General features: G+C 37.7%; 1 protein-coding gene across 3 annotated transcripts in view; it reads right to left on the bottom strand.

Annotated features, from left to right (window-relative positions):
* Positions 1–25,119, bottom strand: part of lsamp (limbic system associated membrane protein) — a 537,461-nt gene that overhangs the window by 186,113 nt on the left and 326,229 nt on the right. For 2 of the 3 annotated variants that reach the window (XM_081614361.1, XM_008426059.3), the window contains exon 2: positions 22,924–23,002. In XM_081614361.1, coding sequence (XP_081470487.1) covers positions 22,924–23,002 — 79 coding nt within the window. Of the gene's footprint in view, positions 1–22,923; positions 24,385–25,119 lie in introns of those variants that run through there. The other variant, XM_008426058.3, reaches the window with a different exon arrangement.

The following is a 25,119-nucleotide window of genomic DNA, read 5'->3' as shown; positions in this document are numbered from 1 at the left end:
TAAAATATTGGTAAATATTCCATAACACCAGTGTTACTATCGGATATCAACATCAGTCTATTTTTTCCACATTTGAGCTTCCCTACCAGTTACTTTTTTGTAGTCCGGGGGAGCAATACGGGATATTTACGGCTCCTCCGTTCAGAAACTCATCTACCAGCCATGTTCCGCCTCCCGTTTGTTCAGACCGGGATGATATAAGTTTATTGTGCGGTTTGTCCGTAAAGCTGCTCTTACCCTGTAAGCATCAACCCTCAGCCGCCCGCCGTGTTCAGTCTCTCGGCTCACCTGTATAAATCCTCCTCAACTTCTTCCCGCCATTCAACCAGCAGCTCCGGAGCAGAAAGGCTGCCGAACTCCCGGCATCGCGCCGGTCATTTTAAGGATGTTTATTGGTCCCACAAAAACGATGAAAACCCGGAATTATCACCAATCAGTAAAATCCCCGCGGGCCGAACTTGAAGATTGGACGTTATGCCGCTAACACGTAGCTTCCGTCAACAACTCAGAGGCGGAAGTCAGAGCTCCGCTCAACGCAAATAATGTTCCGGCTGAAACACAGTGCGCTAAATGATAAAACATAAATTAACGAAGCTTCGAGGCAGGTCAATTTTCCTCGAGGAATTTTAATAATCGAGGTACTCGAATCACTCGAGGAATCGTTTCAGCCCTAATAATATGTCAAACAACAAATGAAAGAATAATTTAAGTCCAGGGGAACATGATGCAGCAATTCTGGTAAGGAAGATACTGCTATAGTGATGGATGAGATGTTGAGAGCTTTGATTCTTTTCACAAAGTAGTTTTAGACAAATAAATAGAACCATCTGATGACCAGTAATTTTATTGACTTTTTTCAGAAAACATGTTTTTGCTGTGTGCAAACCAGTACATAAAAACATATCTCAATTTCTAATGAAATTCGGACAAGCTGGGATCAGATCAGTTCATTTTACAAAAAATAGATAAATAAAAATGTATTGTTCCGTTGAAAGTTCTCAAAAAAGTGAACTGCATTCATGAACATATTCAAATGAACAACACGTTGCTGGGATATTTTACTAAAACCATCTAGGCTGAATTCAGTTTCAATTTAAAATATATGCCATAGATTTTGTGTACCACTGGTCATTTAATTTGACTAAACTGCTGTATGCTTCATCTTTGTAATTGTTATGGCTCTGCATTAAAGTCATATTGATATCATATGGTCATAAATAGCTACATGGATATAACCATTGACCTTACATAGAACTATAATTTGTGCTTGTGATTTTACTACATAAGAGTAGAACGTAACAATTTTATAATGACAAAAATGTTCAAATTGTTGAGTGGACAGCTGTAAAATAAGAGAGCTCCACTCCATTATTGAATAAAAGCAGAACAAGAGATGAAACAATTTGCAAAATGGAGTGAAAACACTGCTGGGGCAAATGAGCAGTGTTACAAGAATGCTGCCAATAATACCTCTGAGCATAATGATAATGTTCCAACTGTCTGTCAAAGGAAAAAAAAAAACATTTGCAGATCTGTGAAATTTATTGAAATTGTCTTTATCTGACACCATCTCACCACTCGCAAAAAATAAATCCTTGTACATATTTCTGTTTGCAAGATTGCATAACATGATCCGTCTTATTTAGAAACAGAAATATGTAAACTCTTCCACTGCTACAGAACCCAGCTCTTTCCCTAACCTATTCCATCTGATACAACTTGAAATTCTACACAGCTACACACAGTGACAATAACCTGCCTGCCATGTGTCATAATGCAGAGCACAAATTACACAAACATTCTCATAGGGGTGAGTATTCAGAAGAATAAGCTGCTTTTATGAAAACACCTCAGCCAACTAGTCATTGTTTTTAAGGAATCTGAGCTGTGATTAACTCTAGATTGCGAACTAAAATAGTTCATTTGGCTAAAACTCACCTGTATGATTGTTAACTAAAAATAGATCATGTACAAAAAAAAAATCTAGGATTTGTTCAATTTAAATTTTGTAAGCCTATGCAAAATTTAATATAACCATCAAAAACATTTTGGTTTTTACAAATAGAATACAGGTTTTACTAGTCATAACCCGTTTGTATTTTCAGATTCCTTTTGTAGCTCAGAATAATTTAGTTCAGTTTTAACAACTTCAAATGTATATTCAATTTGGGGGCCAAGGTATATCACATTTCTTAAAAAAATGAAAATAAAAAAAGCATTATATTAGCTATGATCTACGAGATAACTTCTACATCTCTTAACAGATTGGGAGACAATCTCAATAAAGGTTAAAAAAAGAGAGAGGAATAGCAGAGTCATACATTATCATGGACAGTCAAATGTTTCAAGCTTCATTCCATATCAAGTTGTGTTTACAAAACGACAGGAATGTGGTGCAACAGCTCCCAACTCCCGCTATAAGCCTTGAGCAATGAAAGAAGAAAGGCAACCCAGCTGCCTTTTATGTGTTCTACGCTGGGAACACTCAGTAAACAGCTTAGTATTGAAACACAAAGACTCTCTTTGCTAATTAAAATTTTAATTAGAGCAGAAAGATATAAAAAGTAATTTATGGAAAAGCACATAGATCTTAAAAAGCAGAAACACATCATTGTTATGGGGGAAAATATCATAAAGAATGAGAAATTTTCAAAGCAGATTATCAGAAAGCCTCAACCCTTTCTTGGGTGTTCACCAGGGTAATGGCAATTTTTTATATTAGAGGCTGCTTCATTTTGAGATGAGTAAAACATCAGGATTCTACAAGGAGAATTACAAAACCCCTGATTTAAGACAGATTATTTATGAATCACTTCTTTCAAGATGGTTTGTTTCAGTGCCACTTTTGAAAATGCTGACTATCAAGACATCAAAGCTCAGAAAGGTAATACATACATCACACATCTAAGAAGTTAAGACAGGAAAATGTCCTACAAAAGATTCACAGCTTTGGAGATGTAGAAAAACTATGAATATTTTTACATATTCTCTGACTCCACTGCCTCAGCTGTGCTGGCCCATGATTTTGTTTCTATTTGCAAAACGTAGATCTATCCATCATCAGTCCCATTTCTCTTCCATGGTTAGCTCAGAATGTACATCTCAACTTCAGGTTTTACTCACCATGCCATATCTTCACTTATTCAGTCCCAACACAACATGACTAATGCGGTCTCCAAGCTAATGACCCCATCTTAAGCCACTTTAAGTAAAACATCTCAGCAAAGCTACTGCACTGTGCGATTTGCATGCTCCAAACATCTTATTAAAGCTTTGACACACAGACATTGTAAAGTGGGACTTTCTCAGAAAATTGAACTGCTTTGGTCGCATCAAAAACGGCATATTCAGAACAAACTATATTTGTTCTCACTCTTCACACCTAAAAGGCAGGAAGTAAAACATTTTCTATACAGTAAAATCAAAATTGTTCCATTGCTCTTTTGACTAGCAAAACAGCAGCAAGTTGTTTTTAGATGAAAGTCTACGAGGCTGTTGCAAAAAAAAATAATTGTAAATGTAGTGCACATTGGCTTGTTTAATCAGTACTATTGTGTTAAATTTAAATTATACAGGGGTTTCCAGACAAAATATGAATCATATCTTTGAAAAACATAAAACAACTAAAAGGATTTAAAAAAAATACTAAAAGATTCCATTTTAAAATTTTAAGTTCATAAATGCAGTTTAAATGAGCAGTTCATATACTATGTGTGCAGTTTAATTTTTTTCTATTACTTTTCCGCAACTATATTGTGGTTAGGACCACAGCGAAAACATAGTAAACAATAATGTTAAACCACATTTACAAGCACAACTAAAACTGCATAGAGTCTCAAACTTGCTGTGATTATAAAGCATTCAGAACTTGCATGGTGAGATTTGTGAACATCAATGTTCATCTTTGTTCATTTTTTTTTCTATTTGTATTTAAGATACACAATATGAAACCCCCATTAGCAGATAAAATCAGTTTCTTTCTTTGAGAAACTGCTGGCAAGACTCAGTCAAATCATACTTAAATAGATGAGAAGTTGTCTTCCTTCGTGTTCTCTTGGTACGAGGACACAAAGGGAAACTGTTTTTACCATCTCTGCATTCATCCATAGCCAAGACTTTGGGTACAATATTTACTTGAGGCTCATCATGCTGTGCAATGTCCTTCAGCTTTGTGAGATAAATTGATAACAAACATACCTCTTATACCTTTAGCAGTTAAGCAGTCAAAGAATCAATGTCAACTTAAAACCATGTCTAAAGAATTTTAGTTTTAAATACATAATAAGACTAGAAATGCAAACTGTGATGGTAGAGTCATAAAGCCACATTAGCATTTTTTTTTTTTTGCCAGATCAATTTATTGACTTATCCTTAGCCCTGCGTGATGCATGGAAGCACTGTTTACCTCCAGACATGGTCCTTTGTTTCCAAAGGTTTTGGACTCCTTATTACTTACAAGTCAAAATGCAAAAAATCCATAACAGGATGTTATTTCAGCATCGTATATTGCTTGAGAAAGGGTGTATTCCTACCAGGAAAGTCCTTTGTTGTTTGTTGTTTGTTAGATCCGGACATAAGCTGACTTTATTTTTTTGTTTGTTCCATGCAATTTGGATTCAAACTGTGCTTCTTTTGCAAGCAAACTATAATTTGTAATAAAAAACATTTGAGTGACGGTCACTGCTACCATTCAACAAATGACAGGTGGGCGGAAGGGGAAGGCCAGAGCACAGACCCAGAAAAAACTAATTTTGGAAGTCCTGCTTGTTGCATTTGCCCTGTGCACAGTTGTCAAGAGCAACTCATACAATGCAGGTTTTGTGATGTGACATTAATTTCGGAATGACATCGGTAAATTCAGCTGCAAGCTGAATGAGACAAGACGCTGCGATAACATCTTACCAGCAGCACTGCTAAGCAGAAAACGACAAATCAGGTACGATTTCAGCAAATAAGGTAGTAGTGCAAGCAGCACCGAAAGGCTCATTTTTATGAGTAGCACACCCCTCCAAGCAACAAGAACGGTGAGTCCTGCAAACAAAAACAAACAAAAAAAACCTTTTATTTCCATATTCTTCAAAGAGTAAGGAAAAGGTTTGAGGCATTTTCCCAAGCTGGATGCCAAAATGGAAATCTGAGAGCTGCACCAGACCTGAGAGCTGAGATTTAAACTTTTGAGATTGGTTAACTGTTGTGAACGGAGACCACACCAACTTCTATTACAAACGCAAGACAATCACATTGTACTTTATTACTTTGCTTCTTGTGCTCTCAAATAGTTCAGCAGCATCTTAATTTGTAGAGGCTGCCCAGTACCGACTAGTGAGCGATTGTAATTCGATTCATTGACAATTACAAATAAACAGCTTCTTGCTCCAATGATCACAGGTCTTCAGACGTAGCTGTAGTGGTTAAAGTTTGTAACATAACTGTCGTTTCAAGTAGAATTTCAGGCAAAGTGCTCTAAGTTTATTTCCCAGATTAGAACTTTCAACACAGAAATATAAATGAGCTAAGCACAAGGTATATCCTTTAGAAAACCACTCTACAGGACCTTAGGAACTATCCCAGTACCAAACATCACAGTCTGTATCCCGTTGTCTCAGCTGGAATACTGTTTTAGCAGCAAATGTGGGAGGTTTTCCAATTTACATTGTTGATTTTAAGGGCAAGTTTGGCAAGTAAAGTCTATTTAAATAACACATTTTACAAGACAATTCAAAGTGCTTTACATTATGAAAACATGAAAATTGCAAGGGGTTCATTCTGTAAAGAATCTATAAAATGACTGGTATGAAATATTGCACTTACATAACTTTAAAATTAGGAAACATATAGAGGAAGGATTAATATTTCTACAATATATGCTTTACACAAACAGCACAATTTAAGCACACGTGTTTTAATTTAGTGTTAAAACTATGCTATGACTTGTTTTTAAAAGACACCTCCACTTTATCTGCTTTTTAATATAAGTGCACTCAGGCATACAGTGGTGAGTGAATCCCCTTTCCCAGAGAGGTAGACGACCTTTTTAAGTGTGGTTACCACACAATGCTTTCACTAATGCATTCCAAGTATTGAACATTGTCTAGTAATGTATCATTCCAACCTTTGGAGAATTGCAGAATCTGACTCTGCATGTTCACATGCTAGTGATGCTGTTGACAAAAAGAGCATCACTAACTTATGTATGGACATGATTCAACTGAATAACTAAAGTAATTAAAACCAAAGTCTAAAGATAACACAATACATACATTCAGTTGGATTTTTACAGCTAAAATATTTAGAAATCATATAAAAACTTAGAACAAGGCAGGCTAAGTAGTTATAAATACTTCCAAATGCTAGTAGCATGAGAGGGGGAAAAAAAACTCTAATCTTGCTTACCTTTACCACTGTGGCCTTCTGATATTGTGCTGATTAGAACTAAAATTAAAAATTAGTAGAATAATGAAATTCAGAGCATGTTGCCATTGAGAGTTGCTCTCTGAAAGAAATCCATATTGTGCTGCCAGAGGTGACAAGTGAAATTCATTAATGTAAGTGCTAGTGCAGAATATGAATATGTAACTCAAAATAAATCATGCCAGCTCTCATGGCAGATGAAAAAATATTCAGTAAGGCCAGTTATTAAATTATCTTATTATATTTCCTTTAATGGAGTATGGAATTTATTTTGTGAGTCTCTTTACATTATATCAGACAGCAAAAAGGGAAAGGGTATAACTAACGGCAGAGAGTAAAAAGCCACAACAACATGTATGTGCAAAGAGCTTTTTAGCTCTAAGACCCACTGCTCTGCTGTAAAGCCTTTTTTAAACAACAAAGCAGGAATTGGCACAGCAGAGTGGAGGACATCACGGGGTGAATGTCTGAATCTAATCTTAACTAATCTAAAAAAAAGAAGTCTAAAGGAAAAGTTATATACAATTCATATACAATACATTATACACATAGGATATTTACATTTCTGACTACCAAAGTTAGTCTGCCAAACTGAACCCGCAGTCGTGGTAGCCAGGAGCAGTTACTGATGTCCCCAACACCATACTCCACTCGGAGTAATGCGTTTGATAATTATTTCGCAGTTTGCTGTATATACTTACAATGTGTGATTGCCCTTGATGTTCTAAAAAAAATGTGGCTATTTGCTTTATTGTTTAGACAACAGGAAAGCATTTTCAAATATGCCATTGTTATCACTGTTAGATGACATTAATGTTGAGTAACACTAGTGCTCATAGTCAAGGATCTTCACAAGCATTTATATAAATTGGATTATTGTCAAAAACAACAAGCTGATAGTCTTGAATGGAAACACCAGAAAGACTTGCACATGTCATTTCTCACTGTAAATGCTGTGTTATTTATGAATTAGGAAAAAGACTCAACTAAAAAGTGAATCATAAATCCATATCCTTGCACCTAAATCATAAAATGTCAGTGATTTATATCACAGTAACTCTCTTTATCAAGGACAGTAATGCTAAAGTCACTAAAGATAAAACTTTGATAAACCAACGTAACCCATCACAGAAACCATCAACCCAAAACTATTGCCTTGTGTTTCCTTAGCCCAAGGAGTGACCTGATAGTTCAATGATTTTATATATTTGACACACTTAGCACCTTCTTTTATGTGATGTGCTACCAGATGTGTAATTTATATGGAAATTATGGTTTGGTGATGCGAGTTCAGGACGTGTCAGCGGGTTTGTACGCAGAGGTATTTGCTGATTTTGTGGGAAGTGGGGGCGTGGATGCAGAGCATTCTCTGCCAGGGGTGATACTTACTGCAATCCACTAATCTGTTTTAAAGCCATCTGGATTTCCAGCCGCGGGGACACCAGTTATCACAGCTCAAAGAAACACGTTTCAGCTTTAATTTCCTCTCACCCTGACTGATCTAGAATTTTAAACATTTACATTTCACTTTAAAGACTTCTTTTGTTCTTTCAAGGTTTATTTGATGGCTAAATTACAGCGAACTGGCAGTGAGCTTTTGCTTCAGCATCGGTACCATTTTGAGAAATTAATCATTATGACATAATTAATGATGTTGAACCTCTTAAAGTTGTAAATGCAATTAAAGTGACAACGCCTAAGTGAAAAGAGGAGATAATCATCTATCAAAGTGGAAACTATAATCCTAACTTCCTGACAGTATATCGATATAAAATGGGTGTTACACAAATCATAGTCCCAGTCTTTTTTTCTTTTTATTTTTAAATAACACACATCCTGCAGTGTTGTGGCTGTCTGACATACTTAGGATCTCTGAGAAAGAAAGAATAGTCCTGCAGCCCACTCTGGCTGCCCTCTGTATGTTGCCAAAGGCAACGAGAAACTTCTGAGTATCTTAAATATGCACTTAGAGACAGTCTGGCTTTACCAACAAAACCCTAGGTAAAGAGGGAAATGGAGTGGAATTGCTTTTAGGGAGAAGCGCTCCTTTAATATTCAGTTGTATCAAAAAGAAGAAAAAACAAGTTCAGCTCTGAATTCCCTGTTGAGTTATTCACAAAAACATGTTGAAAGCAAATAATAAAGACCTTGGAGAGTCATGGTGTGTTTACTGCGGATGAACCAGCAAACATCAAACTGAAGTCTGAAAGCATAACTGGCTGGGAGTCTTTGATGGAGTCCCAGTCAGTCCTGCTGAACTGTACTGGTCTGCGAGGTTTAAAAGAGAGCCTCTGAACGTTATGTGAATAGGCTATGCTTTGTCTCTGCAGGCCATCAGACAGATCTAACTGACCAACATGAAAACCTTTGAATGTCTCAGAGACATTGTAAAAGACCAGTAGAACTTTGGAGAAACGGAGAAGAAAAAGAACAATCTGCCAAATTTCACGTCCTTCCACCCACAAAGCTCACCCTGCCGGCCCTCACCTCTGCTCTGGCCTGAGCCTAAACTGGAACATCACAATGACCCAACTCACAGCCCCACCACTGTAGCCTCCGAGCGAAAATGAAATTGATTTGAAAATCCTCCGCCGGGCCAGACTGGAACAGAAGGGATTATTGTGCTGATTGTCCTAATACTGTGGCCTTCCCCCACACTAATTCCACCCATCATTTCCCCATCCCCCCGTTGTGCCGTTCCTTCATGATAACAGCTCTTTGGTCGTCGCTTGTTCATTTTACTTTTTTTGCATTGTTCCCAAAAGTAAGCTCCATCCATTCACCAGATTTTGTGCTCACAGTTCGAAACATGCTTAGAAAGTTCAGTGCTGGCATATCAAAAGAGAGAAGAAAATAAAGTGGAGGGGGCAGCATGTTGGGCAGATAAGATATGAAGGTGGTGAGGGAAGGTTAAAATTGTAAAAAACAAAAAGCATACTTTTGAACTGATAAGCAGTTAGAAGACATAGAGTGTAAAGCCACCCTGGGGCCTGGAATTCCCAAATTATGTTGCACTGTTGCCCCCTGCCCGGAAATCGAGAAATTGATCTGTTTTTTTTCCCCCCCTTTTCTGAATACAGCCAGGACTACATTGCTATGGTTCACATTCAAACAGCTTTGAAATACAAGTGAAAACCTACACCTGTTCAGAGTAGTTCTGATGATCACATTACGGTAAAGATTACAATTCCCATTCACGAGTTATTCCATCGCTGCAACAAGCAAATGTCTCTCCTGCTCTCTCTCTTTTATTTTACAGTTATATTTAAAGGAAATTAATTAAATCATCTTATATTTAACACCTTGTCAAAGTGGGTAAATACAGAAGTACTTTATTATTGTATAGCAAAATGAAAAATTCAATAAGTTTTTTGTTTTTTTTCCCCAATTCTAATACAAAATGAAAAATAAAATCCTAGATTGTGGAAAACAAAGGTCAGATTTAGATAAAGTGCTATGAAATGATATATCCAGATTTCCACTATGGTTCTTCTATTTTTAAGCAAATGTCTATGGACCACTTCCAGGTTATTGTTTACGTCCGAAAATTCTGCGCATGCGCACAATGCTGGAGGGCAAAAAAATTAATCGACCTTTTGTACACAATCCATAGCCGCAGTGGCAGAGCAATTCTGCTACCTAAATGAAACCTGGGAATGTAGGTACCAATTTAGTCAAGTGTGCCACAGGAAAGGGAAAAAACTCCAAACAAAAACCGTTGAAGAATAACTCAAAACCACTTTATTCTTTTTTTTTTCTCGCTCTCTATGTCAGCTACTTTACACGCAGACTCGCAACTGACAATAACGTCTCCATCTCTATCTGGATTTAACACCAAAAAAAAAAAAACCCAAAAAAAACACTCCGACATTTCCCACACAAAGAACAGAACATTCAGGTCGTTACGGGAGTATATTTTTAGGCTCGATGTTAATCTTGCAATTATTAATAAGTGATTAGCTTCTGCTGCTAGTGCTAATCTAACAGCGGTGGTAGCTAATTAGCTGCAAACACCTGCTCTACTAATGGTCTCAAGTGTTGGTGGTCGCCTTTTTCCATTTTGCAACTGAACCGAAACACGTCAAATCCCACATCACATCTACAATTATCACAGTTAAGCAAGCACAACTGAACTACTTCCCTCTCACTCACTTTTGTCTTAATTAAAACCGTTTCCTTACCTTGTCTAGTTGTCCTACTGTTGACAATTGGTAGCAAAGGAGTGCGTCCCTTCTTCTTTTAGCAGGCATACATCTAAGATTTTTATATTGACAACTTACGGTAGCAGCGAAAACCAATAGTAATCATCGTCTGCCGCCCCCATCTTCCAGCAGGAAACACGTGACGTCACGACACAAGTGGTCCATACTCCAGTTTTAGTTCATGTATTCATCTCCAGTCAACTTATTAGATGAACCCTTACTTTGTGCAGCCACTTATAGCTTTTGTGTCCATGTTAGCCAGGGAATTTGGCACCTTCGTCATACACAGAAACATCTGACAGGTATATCGTTCACATGTAATCCACCACTATTTGTTGTGACAGGGATGGTGGTAAATTTATTTTCTGTTTTGTCTGTAAAGCTACTCTTAAGAAGCTCCAGCAGTCCGCTTGTGCTAGTGATTAGTTCTTTGTATTTCCACTGTTAACACCAGACTGATGCCAGTCTGGTGTTAACTTGGCATCAGATTGCTGGGAGACCGAAGGAAGGAAATGCTTTTGTCAGCAAGTATAGGCAGTCTCATGGGGGATAGTAGAGGTCAAGAAAAACAATGCATTATGTTTTCTACAGTTTAGTTTCGTTTTTGATGTGTGAAATCTGAGACATAAAAACTGTAAAAATGCCTTATTGAACTATTTTTAAGTGTTGGATTAGCTATAGAACAAAACATGCTCACTATTTGTTTTCTTCCTGCAATTTTTAATTCACCTGTCAAGTATCAATACAATGCAAAAATAGACCTGTGCTAACAACAGTTCGTTCTTTTGCACTGAATTCATAAGTTCTATTTCTGACTAAGGTCTTTAAAACCATCTGTCTTTTAATATTGCCAGGTTCTGTTAATAAATCATGCTGTAAAAGTTGTGTTAAATCCCAGTTTTTCAGAGTGTTGATGATAAGGATGTTGACGCCTTCACAAGCAATGCTTGCTTTTTAAAACAGCACTAACAAAATAAAATGGTAACATTAGAGCATCTGTTTGCAGGTTTTTTGGAATAATGTGATTTGCTGAGTTAAGCTGTCAGTGTGCCCTTTGGTCCTTCACAAAAAAAAGACATTAAGAGGGAGAATCAACTATTTAAATATTTTTTTAATAAGTGAATAATATATAACTGATTTAATTAGAACAATTCTGCAAAGAAAAGAAGGCCAAAACCCCCCTATAGCAATGTAAAAGATGTACTGCCAGTTAAGAAACTCATAGCAGTTGTGACCAGAGCTGGCACAACCAGTAATTAGATTTAGGGTGGCAATTACTTTTTCAGAAAGGGCCAGGTTGGATTTGATTGTAAATCCCTTTAACATTACTAATCATTTTTCTTCGTGGAAACCTTAGCTTTTTAGGAAGAGAATACCAAAGACTTTAATGAGTCAGAAGTAAATGCAACTCTGCTGTGTTGATGTCAAAGCGTCAGGTTTAATATCTGCTTATTTCACTGCTGTACGTTGAGATTTCCACGATACACATATGCTCAACTTTGAAAAACAAAATGTTTTGTGCTGCATGCTGCTAAATAAATATATACATAAATAAATGGGGACACCACACAAAAAATAAGAATGAGACAAAAACACAAGGCGACATTTCATCATTTAATATCTTAAGTGAGCCACAGAGCCAATTGCATCTCCAAAGTTGCAGGAAGCAGACCTCCAATCTAGCAGATAAAGACTGTGATCCTGTATCAATATGGCTCAAGCTAAAGGCACAACACATTCCTTTTTAATTCATTGTTGCAAAAATTGTATTGTTCCAAGGCATCAATTAGTTATTTCTGTGCTACAACATATCATCATAAGAAAATTACTTTGTATTATCTCTTTTGCACAGGAGCCATTGCAGTTCTACAGGGACACTGGTTCCTGTTTGAAACCAGTCTAGAAACGTTGTATTTGAACCTGCTTTAAACTTTCATTCTCCTCTTTTTTTTACGCAGGAAAGAAATCCAGGCAGCATATGGACAGGTCACTGGTCTCTCAGAGGGCATCACAGAGACATAAATGAAAAAACAAACACACACACGCACACACACACACGCCCACACACGCACACACTCATAATTATAGCTTATTGTGTTCAGTTAACTCAACATGCATGCTTGTGGAATGAAGGCAAAGCCAGAGAGAACAAATGGATGCACAGAGAGAAGATGTAAACTCATGCAGAAAAGCCTTTACCAGGTTTTCAAGCCAAACACTATTTCCTGCAAGGCAACAGCTGCTCTTAGAAGTTCAGCCACGAAACAGGGGCCTATAAAGTTCCTGTTCCTTGGCAATAAAACAAACCTGCTCAGTCTGGTTGTGCATTTGTTTAGGATTTTATCTAAACATTTTTCCTGCAGATTCTTCTGACCCAGGACCAGGCTTACAGAACAGTTTGTACAGCTCAACCAGCTTTCAAGCTTGGAAACGACACTGTGTAAGACAAGGTAACTTGGGAAAAGTTGGTCTGATATTTTTGCTTATGTGATCCAGCAAGAAATTGGATTGGTAGACAATGAAAGATAAAACAAGGAGTAAAAAACAATACCAAAGAAATCTTTAAAATATGTTTGCATGCGTTTAGAGAACATAAGTGTGTGCAGTGAGCATTCAATTTTAGGTGCATTTAGGCAGAGGTGAAAGATTTAGTTGTGTTTTTTTTCTCATTAAAATGTTATGATTGTTATAATTTGTCATAATTTCATGATAATTGTTCAAAGGTAAACTTTGCTTTTACCTCTCCACCAGACACCAGTTTTCACATGATTGTATTCACCTATTTGATACCTGGGTTTGCAACTCCTTGGACATGTCAAAGTCACTAAATCTTACTGCAAAGTTGTCACTCTACTTAACACAAAAATCTGACATTACATGCGTGACTGAAGCACACAACTGCACTTGAAAAGCACATTTCTGACAATCACACATAAACCTGCATTTGAGACAGAAATGTGGTGGCTTTGTTGTGTTTATTCTCAGATAAAAATAAAAGTTTCCTCCGTAAGCTTGCGCATTTACCTTACTTAATCGGCAGACATTATTATGTAAAAGCAAGTCCTGATGCTAAGTGGACTCGACTAGCCTGCAAAACAGCCTGTGTGTGGAGGCTGGATGTTGATCGGATAAATTTAATAGAGATTACTGAGGTTAATGTAGTCTTTTCACTCACTGCTAGGCACACAGAAGACACAGAAGGGATTTCATCCATGCAACTAACAGCCGAGCTGAAAGCCCGTTCACTTTTCTCACTGTCGATTGTCAGTCAAAAACATGTTTGAGCTCGTCTTTTTAAAAATACCCAAATTTTGAACATTAATTGCAGCAGTGGTATGTCCTTTCAAAATATCAAGCTCAATGGGTCCTCTCTGAAACAGTCAAAAATCGAATAAAGTTGGGCCATGTCAGAACTATCGGTGGATTCATCGCCAATCAGACATCACTTTAGCTTTCCTCGTCCGAGTCACAACACTTTCAAAAAATTCTGAGGCCAGAATGTCCATCCTACTTCTAGCAGATGTGATAGACTTTATGCTTGCTAGCACTTCTTCTTACATGATTTTCAGCGACCCCTTCATCTAATGAAGCCATGAGGCACTAAACCATCTCTGAAGTGCTGTTTCCTTTTGCAGAGGATCCACACCGCACACAGAAAAGCTACGGCAGTTCTCTCTTGACTTCAGCAACACATGCTGAAGTCAGGTGTTACTGCTACTCTCACACTTTGTTTGGCGACAGATTTTTTTTTACTGGCTAATGTCCGAACCAGCTAGAAAAGGCTGGTGGAAGCCACAAAACTTGGTTAGAAAATGCCTCCACAGGTTGTAATCCTTCACAATGCCGATGCACTTGAAGAAAAGCAGGCACATCGGCTTGCATTTGGCAGTTTCAGTAAAAACATATGCATCAGTCCACTCACTGTTGAATTTAGAATTTTCAAAGTCAAATTTTATCATCTGAGCTTTGACATTAACATAGTGTTGCCATGTTTTACATCCACTCTCTTTGCTACAAACCTCGAATCACATCACCAGTGCAGAGCGTCCTTGGATGTTAGGAATATTAAATGAGGATTGGCTAATATGATACATAATTATTGCATAGATGCTTGTATTGAGTGTAGCTTGCAATTGTGGTTCACAGAACAATTTCTGATAGTAACTTTAATTGTAAACTCTGCATTTTAAAGGATGTGTGTAACAGTTGATAACTTCTGTTGTTCCATAGTAAATATTTGCTAGAATTTAGACCATCTGGTTCAGTGGAGACACAGTGTGCGATCAGCTTTACGCTCGGTGAAATCTGCTGGTATATGCGGCTTATTTGCTGCATCTGGAAAGCCTTTGTTTCTGTTTTAGCCACACTCCAAAGAGTGTTCCAACGTGCACATCTGCGTGGAAAGATGCAACCGTCAGAGTTCAATAGTTTGTGCTTCAATAATGCAAATGAAACTAACTGCATTCTCGAGCATTGTGAATTCCATTAGGTCTTGAATCAGACTGACATCAGGCTTTGGCTTCAAGCAGGATCCACTTACATAATATATGGCTGACTCTGACTTAAATTAAAGGCAGAGTTGTAAGAGAAGTTATGATAAAGATCCTTTTGGGGCAAAGCAAAAGTGCAGAATCTTGTCTGAACATAAGCCAGACAGGGAGCATTGTCAAAGTGCAGATAATTGACCCAGAGGAGAGTGGTCGCTGAGACTGTGTCATCAATGGTTTAATAAGCAATTGTCAATTATCTGAGTTTTCTCCTGACACTGCGACCAGCCCCTGAAGGCCCCATCACTGCGACAGGCTAAGAAAAAGCAATTAAAAAGCAAAAAAAAAATTATGCTGCAGAAATGGCCTCAACAAATGTCAAGACGCGTTTTAACCATCTTTTTAGATTCTTTAGGCATCTTTCAGAGACTGAGAGGAGTCTCCTATTGCTTGTTCATGTCATACTTGTAAAGAAATAATTAAAAATAGGCTAAGCAACCGCAAAACTGGCTTTGGAGTATTGGATTTTTTTTCTCTGACCTAAATCTTATGGGTCTAAACATGACTGCTGGGACATGGGCCTAGATTTGCCATGCAGAGACTTCTGTTCATGCTTTCCAGGGCCAAATGTCACATCAAGCAGATACAAATTAAAAATGCTCCTCCCCCATCGTTCTTTGGAGTGATACAACAGCCTGGGGACAAATGTAAGACTAGATAGCTGGTCTTTGAACTAAGAACAGAACCTCTGAATTTTAAGTAGTGGAAAACTAGAGTATGTCTGGTAATTACTGCACAGAGGGACATGTTACAGAAGACAAATGAGATATTTTAAGAAATAAAACAAACAAAAACAAAAATTAAATGAGTAGATGGAACCACATCTGATCAAGTAGGAGTGTGAAAAAGTTCATTAGGTCAACACCGCACCCACACAGTGACCGTCTGTAAAAGAGTAATCCCGTTTAGATTAACGGCTGGATAGGCTGTTCAGGATAAGGAGCTCTTGTATAGATTAAGATATATATAGATTAAGAGTATTTTAATCTAATTATGTGAAGCGTTCTTACAGAGAGCACATTTCCACCTTGCAGGTGAATGGCGAAAATCAATTGTAGATTTATTGTCATTCCCAAATGGCATGGACAGCTGGCAGATATCTATGTCAATATTTACGATGAGTTCTCTTTTGATGAAATCTGAGGAAGGCCGACACTCGCAGGACAAAGCTTTGTGAGATGAAATGCTGAGCAAATGACAAGGACTCAACGTCAAATGGCCAGAATGTGTACAATGACGTTTAAATCTACAATCTACGGTGAAGATTTTCTGTGGCTGGTTTCTGATGGTGCTCTGTGCTGCTGGTGGAAATTTCATCTGATTTTAATTTACTGGAGGAATGGGAAATAACGGCAAAATACTTCTATTTTCTAAATAAGTAAAAAAAAAAAAATAAAAAAAACTGAATACCGTTTAAGCAAAAAAATTGTATTACCTAATAAAATAATGGCCAATGGTGCAGAAAAAAACCCCCCAGAGAACTGACTTTTTTGTTTTTTGTAGCTTATTTTCCAAGCTACATGGAAAATAAAATACAACTTAAAGGAATTGCAGCATCTCTCCTTGAGTCTTACATAATATTTATTATTTTTATACTTCAAATCCTACATATCACAAAGCAAAAAAATCATGATTTAAAATATCCATTCAAAAAAAACAACAGCTTTGCTAACCAATATATCTTTATACAGTATATATTGACTGCTGAGGCCTATATAGATTACATACCCTTCAGCAGTCATTGGCATGTTAACCCTCTTTAGCACTTTATGATAGAAATGAGCATTATTTTAAATAGCATTAGTAACTATGCAGCATATGGTTTAAACACACTGGTCAACAGAATCCCCTTACAGCAGTGCTGCAAATCTGAAAGTTTCCTGCTTTGTTTTTTCCTGTGAATTCAGCAAGACAGACCTCATAGCCCCCTGGTTAAACTACATTTCCGTTCTCATTTAGGTTGTGGACCGCTGCTGTGTGCTCTTGTCAGAGTGGTTGTTTGGCCACATACTGTTTCCATAACACTGCATCTCTCTTTGAGCGCCTGGAGTGTCACGACTTCAGCCAGGGGCTCCACTGAGCGAGAGCGGGCCCCGTTACGCCCCCAGGTCACCAATATCCCTCAGCCTCCTCAGAAACACAGCTTACCGGAACAGATATAGCAAACTTTTGTTGCTCTTTAGACCCTTACGGGTTTGGTTTTTGCTTTTTTTTTCTTCTCTTTCCTCCCTCTCTTTCCAATTTGTCAGGTGGAAACAGGGTGTGAAAAACAGCTTTGTTTTTCAAAGAGCCATGGGGACCTGACTTGACTTAGGACTGCCTGACTGGAAATAAATAAGATTGATCATCAAACCCAATGATATGCAACACATGGTTCAAAAATGATTATTGACACCCTTTAAGTAATTATTACAATTACTAACAAAAAAAACATTTTATAAGGATTCAGGTGAAATAAAAAGCTTCAGATCAGATTCAAAGGATAGTCTTACTTAGCTGTAGTTCTATACATAGTCTGCCATTACAGCTGACTAACTTTCTGGATTTAGCAAAGAAGCAGACAATTAGATTTGGAACTGAAACAAATACCTGTGAACCACACAGCAACAAGATAATCTGATTAAGAGATACCTGAATGGATGGCACCTGCTTGCAGGAACGAATGCATTCTCTTGTACACGAGAGACCATTTGGACTGTTTCTTTGTAGTTTTTGTCTTTCTTTCTGTTTGTGAATGAGTCGAATTGAGTTCTCACTTTCAAGGTGGTACTCTGCTCAATGCAAACATAACCAGGACCAGGGTAGGCCCTGCGGAATATTATATTATATATATATATATATATATATATATATATATATATATATATATATATATATATATATATATATATATCATAGAGGCCTCCCCTGACCGCACTCCCCTGACCGCAGTGACGTGCGGTCAGGGAAGGCCTCACCTGTCATCATGGTAAAATAATATATAATAATAAAATCATTTATATTGCTACTTTCACCCTGTGGTTTATACTATAACATATCTATTTTTTACTTAGCTTAACCAATTCTGATTAGTTTTTTCTTAAAAATCGCTGAATTTTCACATTTTCTCATTCAAATGCTCAGAAGCGAAGCCCGTGAGCCAGCAGTGAGCTGAGTCTAACCTGGGATTGCGCAACCTCTCGCTAACTGCACTGGCTGCCACTCTATGAGAGCATGCTCGTCCTGTCGGTACGCCAGCAATAAAATGGCTAAAAAACATTTAATATGGACTGATTTTCCATAATTTAGCTTATGTATATAATGTACAGCGTTTTTTGTCACCAACTGTGTGTGTGTATCGTGTTTTGTGTGTGGAAGAGCAATCAGAAACGGCAGAGAACAGACTCGAGGTGAGGCAGGCAGTTCTCTTGCCTCATGGCAGGGGGCGCTCATGTTCCCAGATATTGTGACTCCACAACTGTAGAGTAAGACACAGTGAGCTAGCCATGGAGCTAGCCACACAGTAAATAAGTAAAGTACAGCAATATATTTGTTTTCTTCTCTCTTCTGACGTCAACATAAAAGACTGAACCTCACCGCACGTCACTGATATATATATATATATCCTTTACACAAATCTAACAACATGGTGACCATAACTGTCTAAAAACAATAATCTCTCATTCATTCCTTGTCCTGAAACCCACTGATCGGTAAAATCCAGATTCACTCAGATATTACAGAGTAGAATTACTAAAACAAAGTTTGATGAAAAAAAATATCACCAAACAATAGATCCTAGGTTTATACTGGAGTAAAATCATTGCAATTAGCTGACAGCAATTTCTGATTTTAACAATGCTGGTCACGAATTTTGATTTAACGGCCTAAAGTCTAGGTAATAACTCTGCTGCTTGAGGAAGCTTACAGGTCTTTGGGTTGTCCTTCAATTCATCTCAAAGAACAGATTGTGTTCATACTGTAGAACTAATGCAGACAGATGTCTAATAGACCACCTCTAAAGCTGGTTGCCATCTGTAGAGTGGAGATTGAGATAAGATGGGGTAAGAAAGGGGACAGCATAACAACTGGATTTCACTAACACATTCTTACTTTTAAGAAACAACCAGAAATTACATTTTAATTAGTGAATGTTTATCATGAAAAACAGTTTAAAAAGCTGCAGAGTTCTGTGCTCTGTGTTTTATATTAAAAGTCACTAGCAAGAGTATTTTCAGTTCTTGGACCAGAATCACTAATGGCTCTGAAACCTTACTCAATCTATGTCATGTGAAATTAAGGGAGTTCTGAAGACAGAAGGAAGTCCAAAAAAATTGTAAATAAAAGTAGACAGTGATTAAACAAATTTTGAAATTCAGTACTTTAGATGTCGTACGTTTTGAGCTGCCCATCACAACAGTAAGATGTGCCACTGTGTTTAGAAGGAACCCCTCCAGGAAGGAGTGTGGCAACAAGTGTCTTGCTCCAATTACTTGAACTGTTTTTGGAAGAGTAAGAAATACGAGAGCAAGCGTCTCACTCCAGAAGAACAAAAGTTGGCAACCCTATCATCACAATGGTTTGAGTGTATTTGCAACTGTATTTAGCTTGTGTGGTTACATCTGGACTGTCATTCACAATGCATAATATGATTCTAATGTTATGATATGCTTTAAAAGAATAGAGAAGTTTCAAGGTATAATGGCATTCACACAAGATGTTTTGGTTTGCTTTACGTTGCAGTATGTGACATAAAAAATATATATTCTGGCAATTCTGCTCATGTATGCACTGCTTGCACCCTCCACCTTCTCTCAGCTATACTTCAGCTTGTTCACCACAATAGTTAGCTCAGGCTAGTTAGCATGGCTGCCGATGACAGAAGGTTTTTTTCAGCAACAGCAAGTTACCGTATTTTCCGCACTATAAGTGCGCACCTTCAATGAATGGCATATTATAAAACTTTTTTCATATATAAGGCATTATAAGACGCATAGAATAGACGCTTCAGTTTGGGTTGCCAATTTGTTCCGTACTCTATTATTACACATTCACATTCGTAAAGAAGTGGTCCCCGAGTATTTTATATAGTAGGCTGCCCCAGTCATTGTTTCACTCACGGTGTTGGTGTTGCGATATTGTGCCCAACTGCTTTCTGGGTAACACAGACCAACCGACACGCTGCCGCCACAGGCTCTGTCTTTCTTCCCCCACCCCTCCCCCCCTGGCTTTAAATGCATAGACATTATTCTCTAACATTGACTTAAATTATCTGACACAAGAGCCTATATTTAAAATGAAACAATATAACACATATTATAAAACTTATATTATGTGTTATAACATTCACCAGCAAAGTTTAGACAGGTGGTAAAGACTATTTATGTGTAATTATCTCACTCTGTCAAAAGTAAGATACATCCCAAATATTCTGTTTTTGTTTTGAAGGTTTTATAAAGACACGATATGAGGAAGAAGTGGGAGATATCTATAAAGAGAGATGGATTCATGCAGCACAGATGAATCTCGGATCGGATTTTGGACTCAATCTCAGGTGCGGAATCTCTGAAGCTAGAACTCGTCGGCTGGATGTATATAAACATGTATCCAATATATATTATTCAGTATTAATCATTATTTATTTGTCATTATTAATCATTATTTATTTGTGTTTGTATAGTTATATAAATATGTATTGATCTTACTAAATAAATTATTAAATAAATTATGAATGGCTGTGGGCTTTGTAATATGCTCATCATACATCAATATCAGAATATTCCATTCCTATTCTATTGTTATAGCCACTAAGCATATTTAAATATGCTGAACTATGCATTAAAAACATACTTAAAAAATACAATTGTTTATAAATGTATCTTTGATAGATGTTTGAATATGGTTTCCAGTAACAAAAAAGCGTGTTATGATCGATAAAATGCACTGATATGTCATTTTGCCTGCTAAACACATAACGCTGAGTGGAGTAGAGTACCGCTCCAAGATGGCCGCCCTAAATCTCGTCAGCGACAATAGGCGAGAGCTGTCCATGAGGCATCTACTCTTATATTATGTCTATGTTTAAATGTATTATGAAACTTTATTAACAAACCAGCGTTCTGACAACTATTCCAGCATGCACCGCGCACTACTTCTTCTACGGGGGAAAATGAAGGCGGCGGCTGCTTACCGTAGTTGCTAGACCTGTTGTGGCTCAATATTGGTCCATATATAAGGCGCACCGGATTATAAGGCGTAATGTCGGCTTTTGAGGAAATTGAAGGTTTTTAGGTGTGCCTTATCATGCGAAAAATACGTTATTTCTCTGTCATTAGCCGTTCAGGAGTTCATCCACGAGGTTCACTGACAGCGTTAAATCAAACCTCCTGGCTCTGATTGGTTGCCAGGAGAGTAGAACTGGGATGGCGAGAGTAGAACTGGGAGGAGTGAGGAGCTCAATTTTCTCACAGATGATTTATCTTGTATTATACTTTCATGACATGGTGACACTTTTAACAAATATGTAAAAAATAAAATACATATATTACATGTCTCTTTTTTTTTACTTTTTATTATTCGTGTTTTTGAAATGGGAAATATTTCAAAACATCCATAATTTTGTAAACTTCAGAAAGTAGCAGTATTGTGCAGCGACAGTTGGCGTTGGGGGAGCTCTGCGTGCAAGGACGCTCAGGAAAAACTGAAATGGTTTCTGGCATCTTAATAAAAAATCAATAAAAAAATAAAAAGAACACCTTTAAGCAGCATGTTATAATAGAAAATGATAATGTTTATGACACTAACTTTTAAAAAACCTACATTGATCCTGAGAAATGGCTCATGCCTGTTCAGATTGGACATGCAGCAAGTATTAGGTTGGAGGTGCAAATAAACAGATCCAGAGAATGAGAGTAAAATCAATGCAGAGTGTTCTGTGTGTTCTTTGTGCAGCCCTGCAATTCCAGTTTGACAATATGAAAGAGCATCGCCTTTTCTCAGTTGATGGGAGGTAGGCTGAAGCAGAGGGACATGTTTACCAAAAAACGAGGGAAAACGCTTAATCCGCTTTCATTTATAGGCTGTCACAAACACATGGCTCCGATCACGTGGCCAGTGGCGTCTGTCCATGCAGCATCTGAGTATGACAAAGTTGACAGCTTGCATTGCCTGAGCCGTGATTAATTGTACTGGTAAGGTACTCCAGGAACAACTGAAGCAAGGAGAAAACGCAGTTTGCAGTTTGACATTCAAACTCAAGCGAAAGCACAGAGAAAATGCAAGAACATGAACCATTCTGTTTTTATTTATTTATTTTCTTTTAAAAAAATATCCAAAAGCCACAGGAAAGTTGTCATTACAGATCAGATAGCTCCCATCCCGTTATCATTTTCTAAAATAATATAATTTGTTGCTGCAACCCATTACAAAAAATATATTTAGTAACAAGGTCCCCCTGTCTAAATCTCGATCTAAACTATAAATCAGCTCGCTACGTGCACATCCACGTTTTTGTGAACGAATAAACATTTAATAGCTCATGTTTCTGAACAAGTAGTGACCAGGAACTTTCAGTATTTTGTAGAGTTTGAATAAAAAAATATTTTCATTTTAATTTATATGACATTTTACATTAGGGAAATAAAGAGAGAGAGAGAGAGAGAAAAAGTCTGTAGCACAAAGTACAAAAAAAAAAAAACAGTCGGGTCCGCCCTCCCCCCAAGTAGCTGCGTGCTCGCAGGAACGATGCTGCGTCCTGGAGGAAAAGTTGTGAGATGGACTCTTACCTTATAATCGCCGTGTCGCCCTGGCGGATGGTGATGTTGTCGGTGGCCCGCTGCATATCCACACTCCGGACGGGGAATCCTGTGGGGATAAGACAGAGCAGTCTGAAAAAAGAAGCCTGCAGCTGCCTCCAACACGATTTGCGCCCCACATGCATCTTAAAAGCGCGTCTCGGGAGCAATAGATCCAAACGTTCAAAAAAAAAAAAAAAAAACCAAAAAAAAAAAAAAAAAAAAAAACAAACAAGACGAGTGGTCCAGACTTCTGTTGTAAATAAACGCGGGATAAATGTAGGTCCAAAACAGCGCGGGATGGATGAGAGCCTGAAATAGTTCACGGCTGGGGGGTGGAAAAGTGCGGGGTCCTCGCTCTACAGTCCAGTGACGCGTAATGCTCCCCGCGTAAAGGGACTTCACAACCCACAGCGGCGACGGAGAGAGGCAGGCTACTGTTTAGACTCTGTGAAAATAACTCCCCACCTCCTCACTCTTCCTCCCTGTTTCCCTCTCTGCTCTCTCCTACTCTTTCTCTCTCTCTCTCTTTCACATTATCCAGCCTCTAACTGTGAGGCTCCCTTCATTCGTTGTCAGGACAACAGCACCACCTGAGGTCCCTTTCAGTGACACACAGCTGAGTGAGGACCACCGTAAAATAACTGTCCAAAAAAGAAAAAGAAAAAAAAAAGTACTATTATGAAAGATAAAAACAACGTTTTCAAAAATATTCATGTTAAGGGGTATATTAAAGGGATAGTTCAAAAATTGAGATTGTGGTTCTGGTAAAAGTTATAAGCTGTAAATATCTTACTGATGATGGATAAGTCTCGTGGTGTTTTCATTTAGCATATGTCCATATTTATTGGTCCGGGAGGCTCCTTCACTAAGAGAAGTCAAGACTAAAGCAGATTTCTATCATCTTAAAACAAGTTCATTCTCAAGAACATTTTAGGTATGTGGATGCTATTCTGTGAACCAGTAAACGGTTGTCATGCTTGCATTGGGCTATTACTGAAGAGAAACCCAATGATTTATTTAAAAGAGAAATTGAAGAAGGAGGTAGTGTGTCATCAATGATTCATTCTTCCATGTTCTGAGAATGTCTGCTTTCCTGTCAAAATAATTGACATCGATAAATTACTAATTTGGCTTTTTGGTAAAATTTATGAAGAACATAGAAAGTTCACACGACTACAATGTCATTACTGCTAGAGGTGGGTATGCTACAACAAAAATGTCACTGTCTCAATAACGTTTCATATGCTCTTGTGCATACATTACAGCTTGACAACAATGTTTGATGCTGTTCACAAGTCAACTTATCTGCTGAGGCCTTACATCCCACTTTTGAAGGGTGATCCTCAGGTAACTAATGTTGTGGGAAACAGGTTTACAAGCCTTTACATGGAGACTCAGCTGATCTTAGAGGTTTTTTATGTTTGCGTTGTTCATGCTGGGTCACAATGTCTGGATGGTGTTTAGGTAGTATGGGCTTATCACTGTAGCATTTACAAAGTGCTGGGCAGTTTTGTATTGATCAGACACATCTGCCTACACTGTAGCACCACCACTAAAGGCTCGTCTGGTGTCAATAGTGACTGATGCATATTGTGTTCTCTGATGTCTCCAACATTCTCTTTGGGGATTAATTCTATTCAGAATGGATTGAGAAAAAAAAAAAGAAGCATCACTGGGGCCCACCTGTCCCTTTGTCCAGTCTCCCTTCCCCATGGCAGATAATTAAACCTTACTAACACAAACCCAGCTTCAAAAAGGTCTTAGTTTCTGTGAATAGTGCTAAACCTCAAACACAATCATGAACTATTCCTTTAACATAAGTAGTACTATAGGTTAGAAAAGAGAAGGCAAGAATATGCTTTAAACTCGCTTAGCAGGAATGTATGCAAAGAGACACAATGGGGATCATTAGAACATTAGTCATTGAATTTATAGGTATTAATTTATTTAAAACATCACCAAGGAGCTTCCAGGCCTGGCAGTTTTGCGCTGGTGAATTAATTTTTTGAATAGCAGCCCGGAGACCTGTACTTTAAAGATCTTAAAACCTTAGGTATAGAATGGCCAAAATAATTCCCATTCTCATTTAATTATTGGACTGTTTTCAATCATTTTTTTAATATTCTAATTAAAGTGTATGTTCCAATAGTCTGTCACACTGACTAGCTTTAGCTAGAAATCCCA

Source organism: Poecilia reticulata, chromosome 13 (assembly GCF_904066995.2).
Source record: "Poecilia reticulata chromosome 13, P_reticulata-male-v2, whole genome shotgun sequence".
Classification (NCBI taxonomy): Eukaryota; Metazoa; Chordata; class Actinopteri; order Cyprinodontiformes; family Poeciliidae; genus Poecilia; species Poecilia reticulata.
This window is presented reverse-complemented; position numbering and strand designations above follow the sequence as displayed.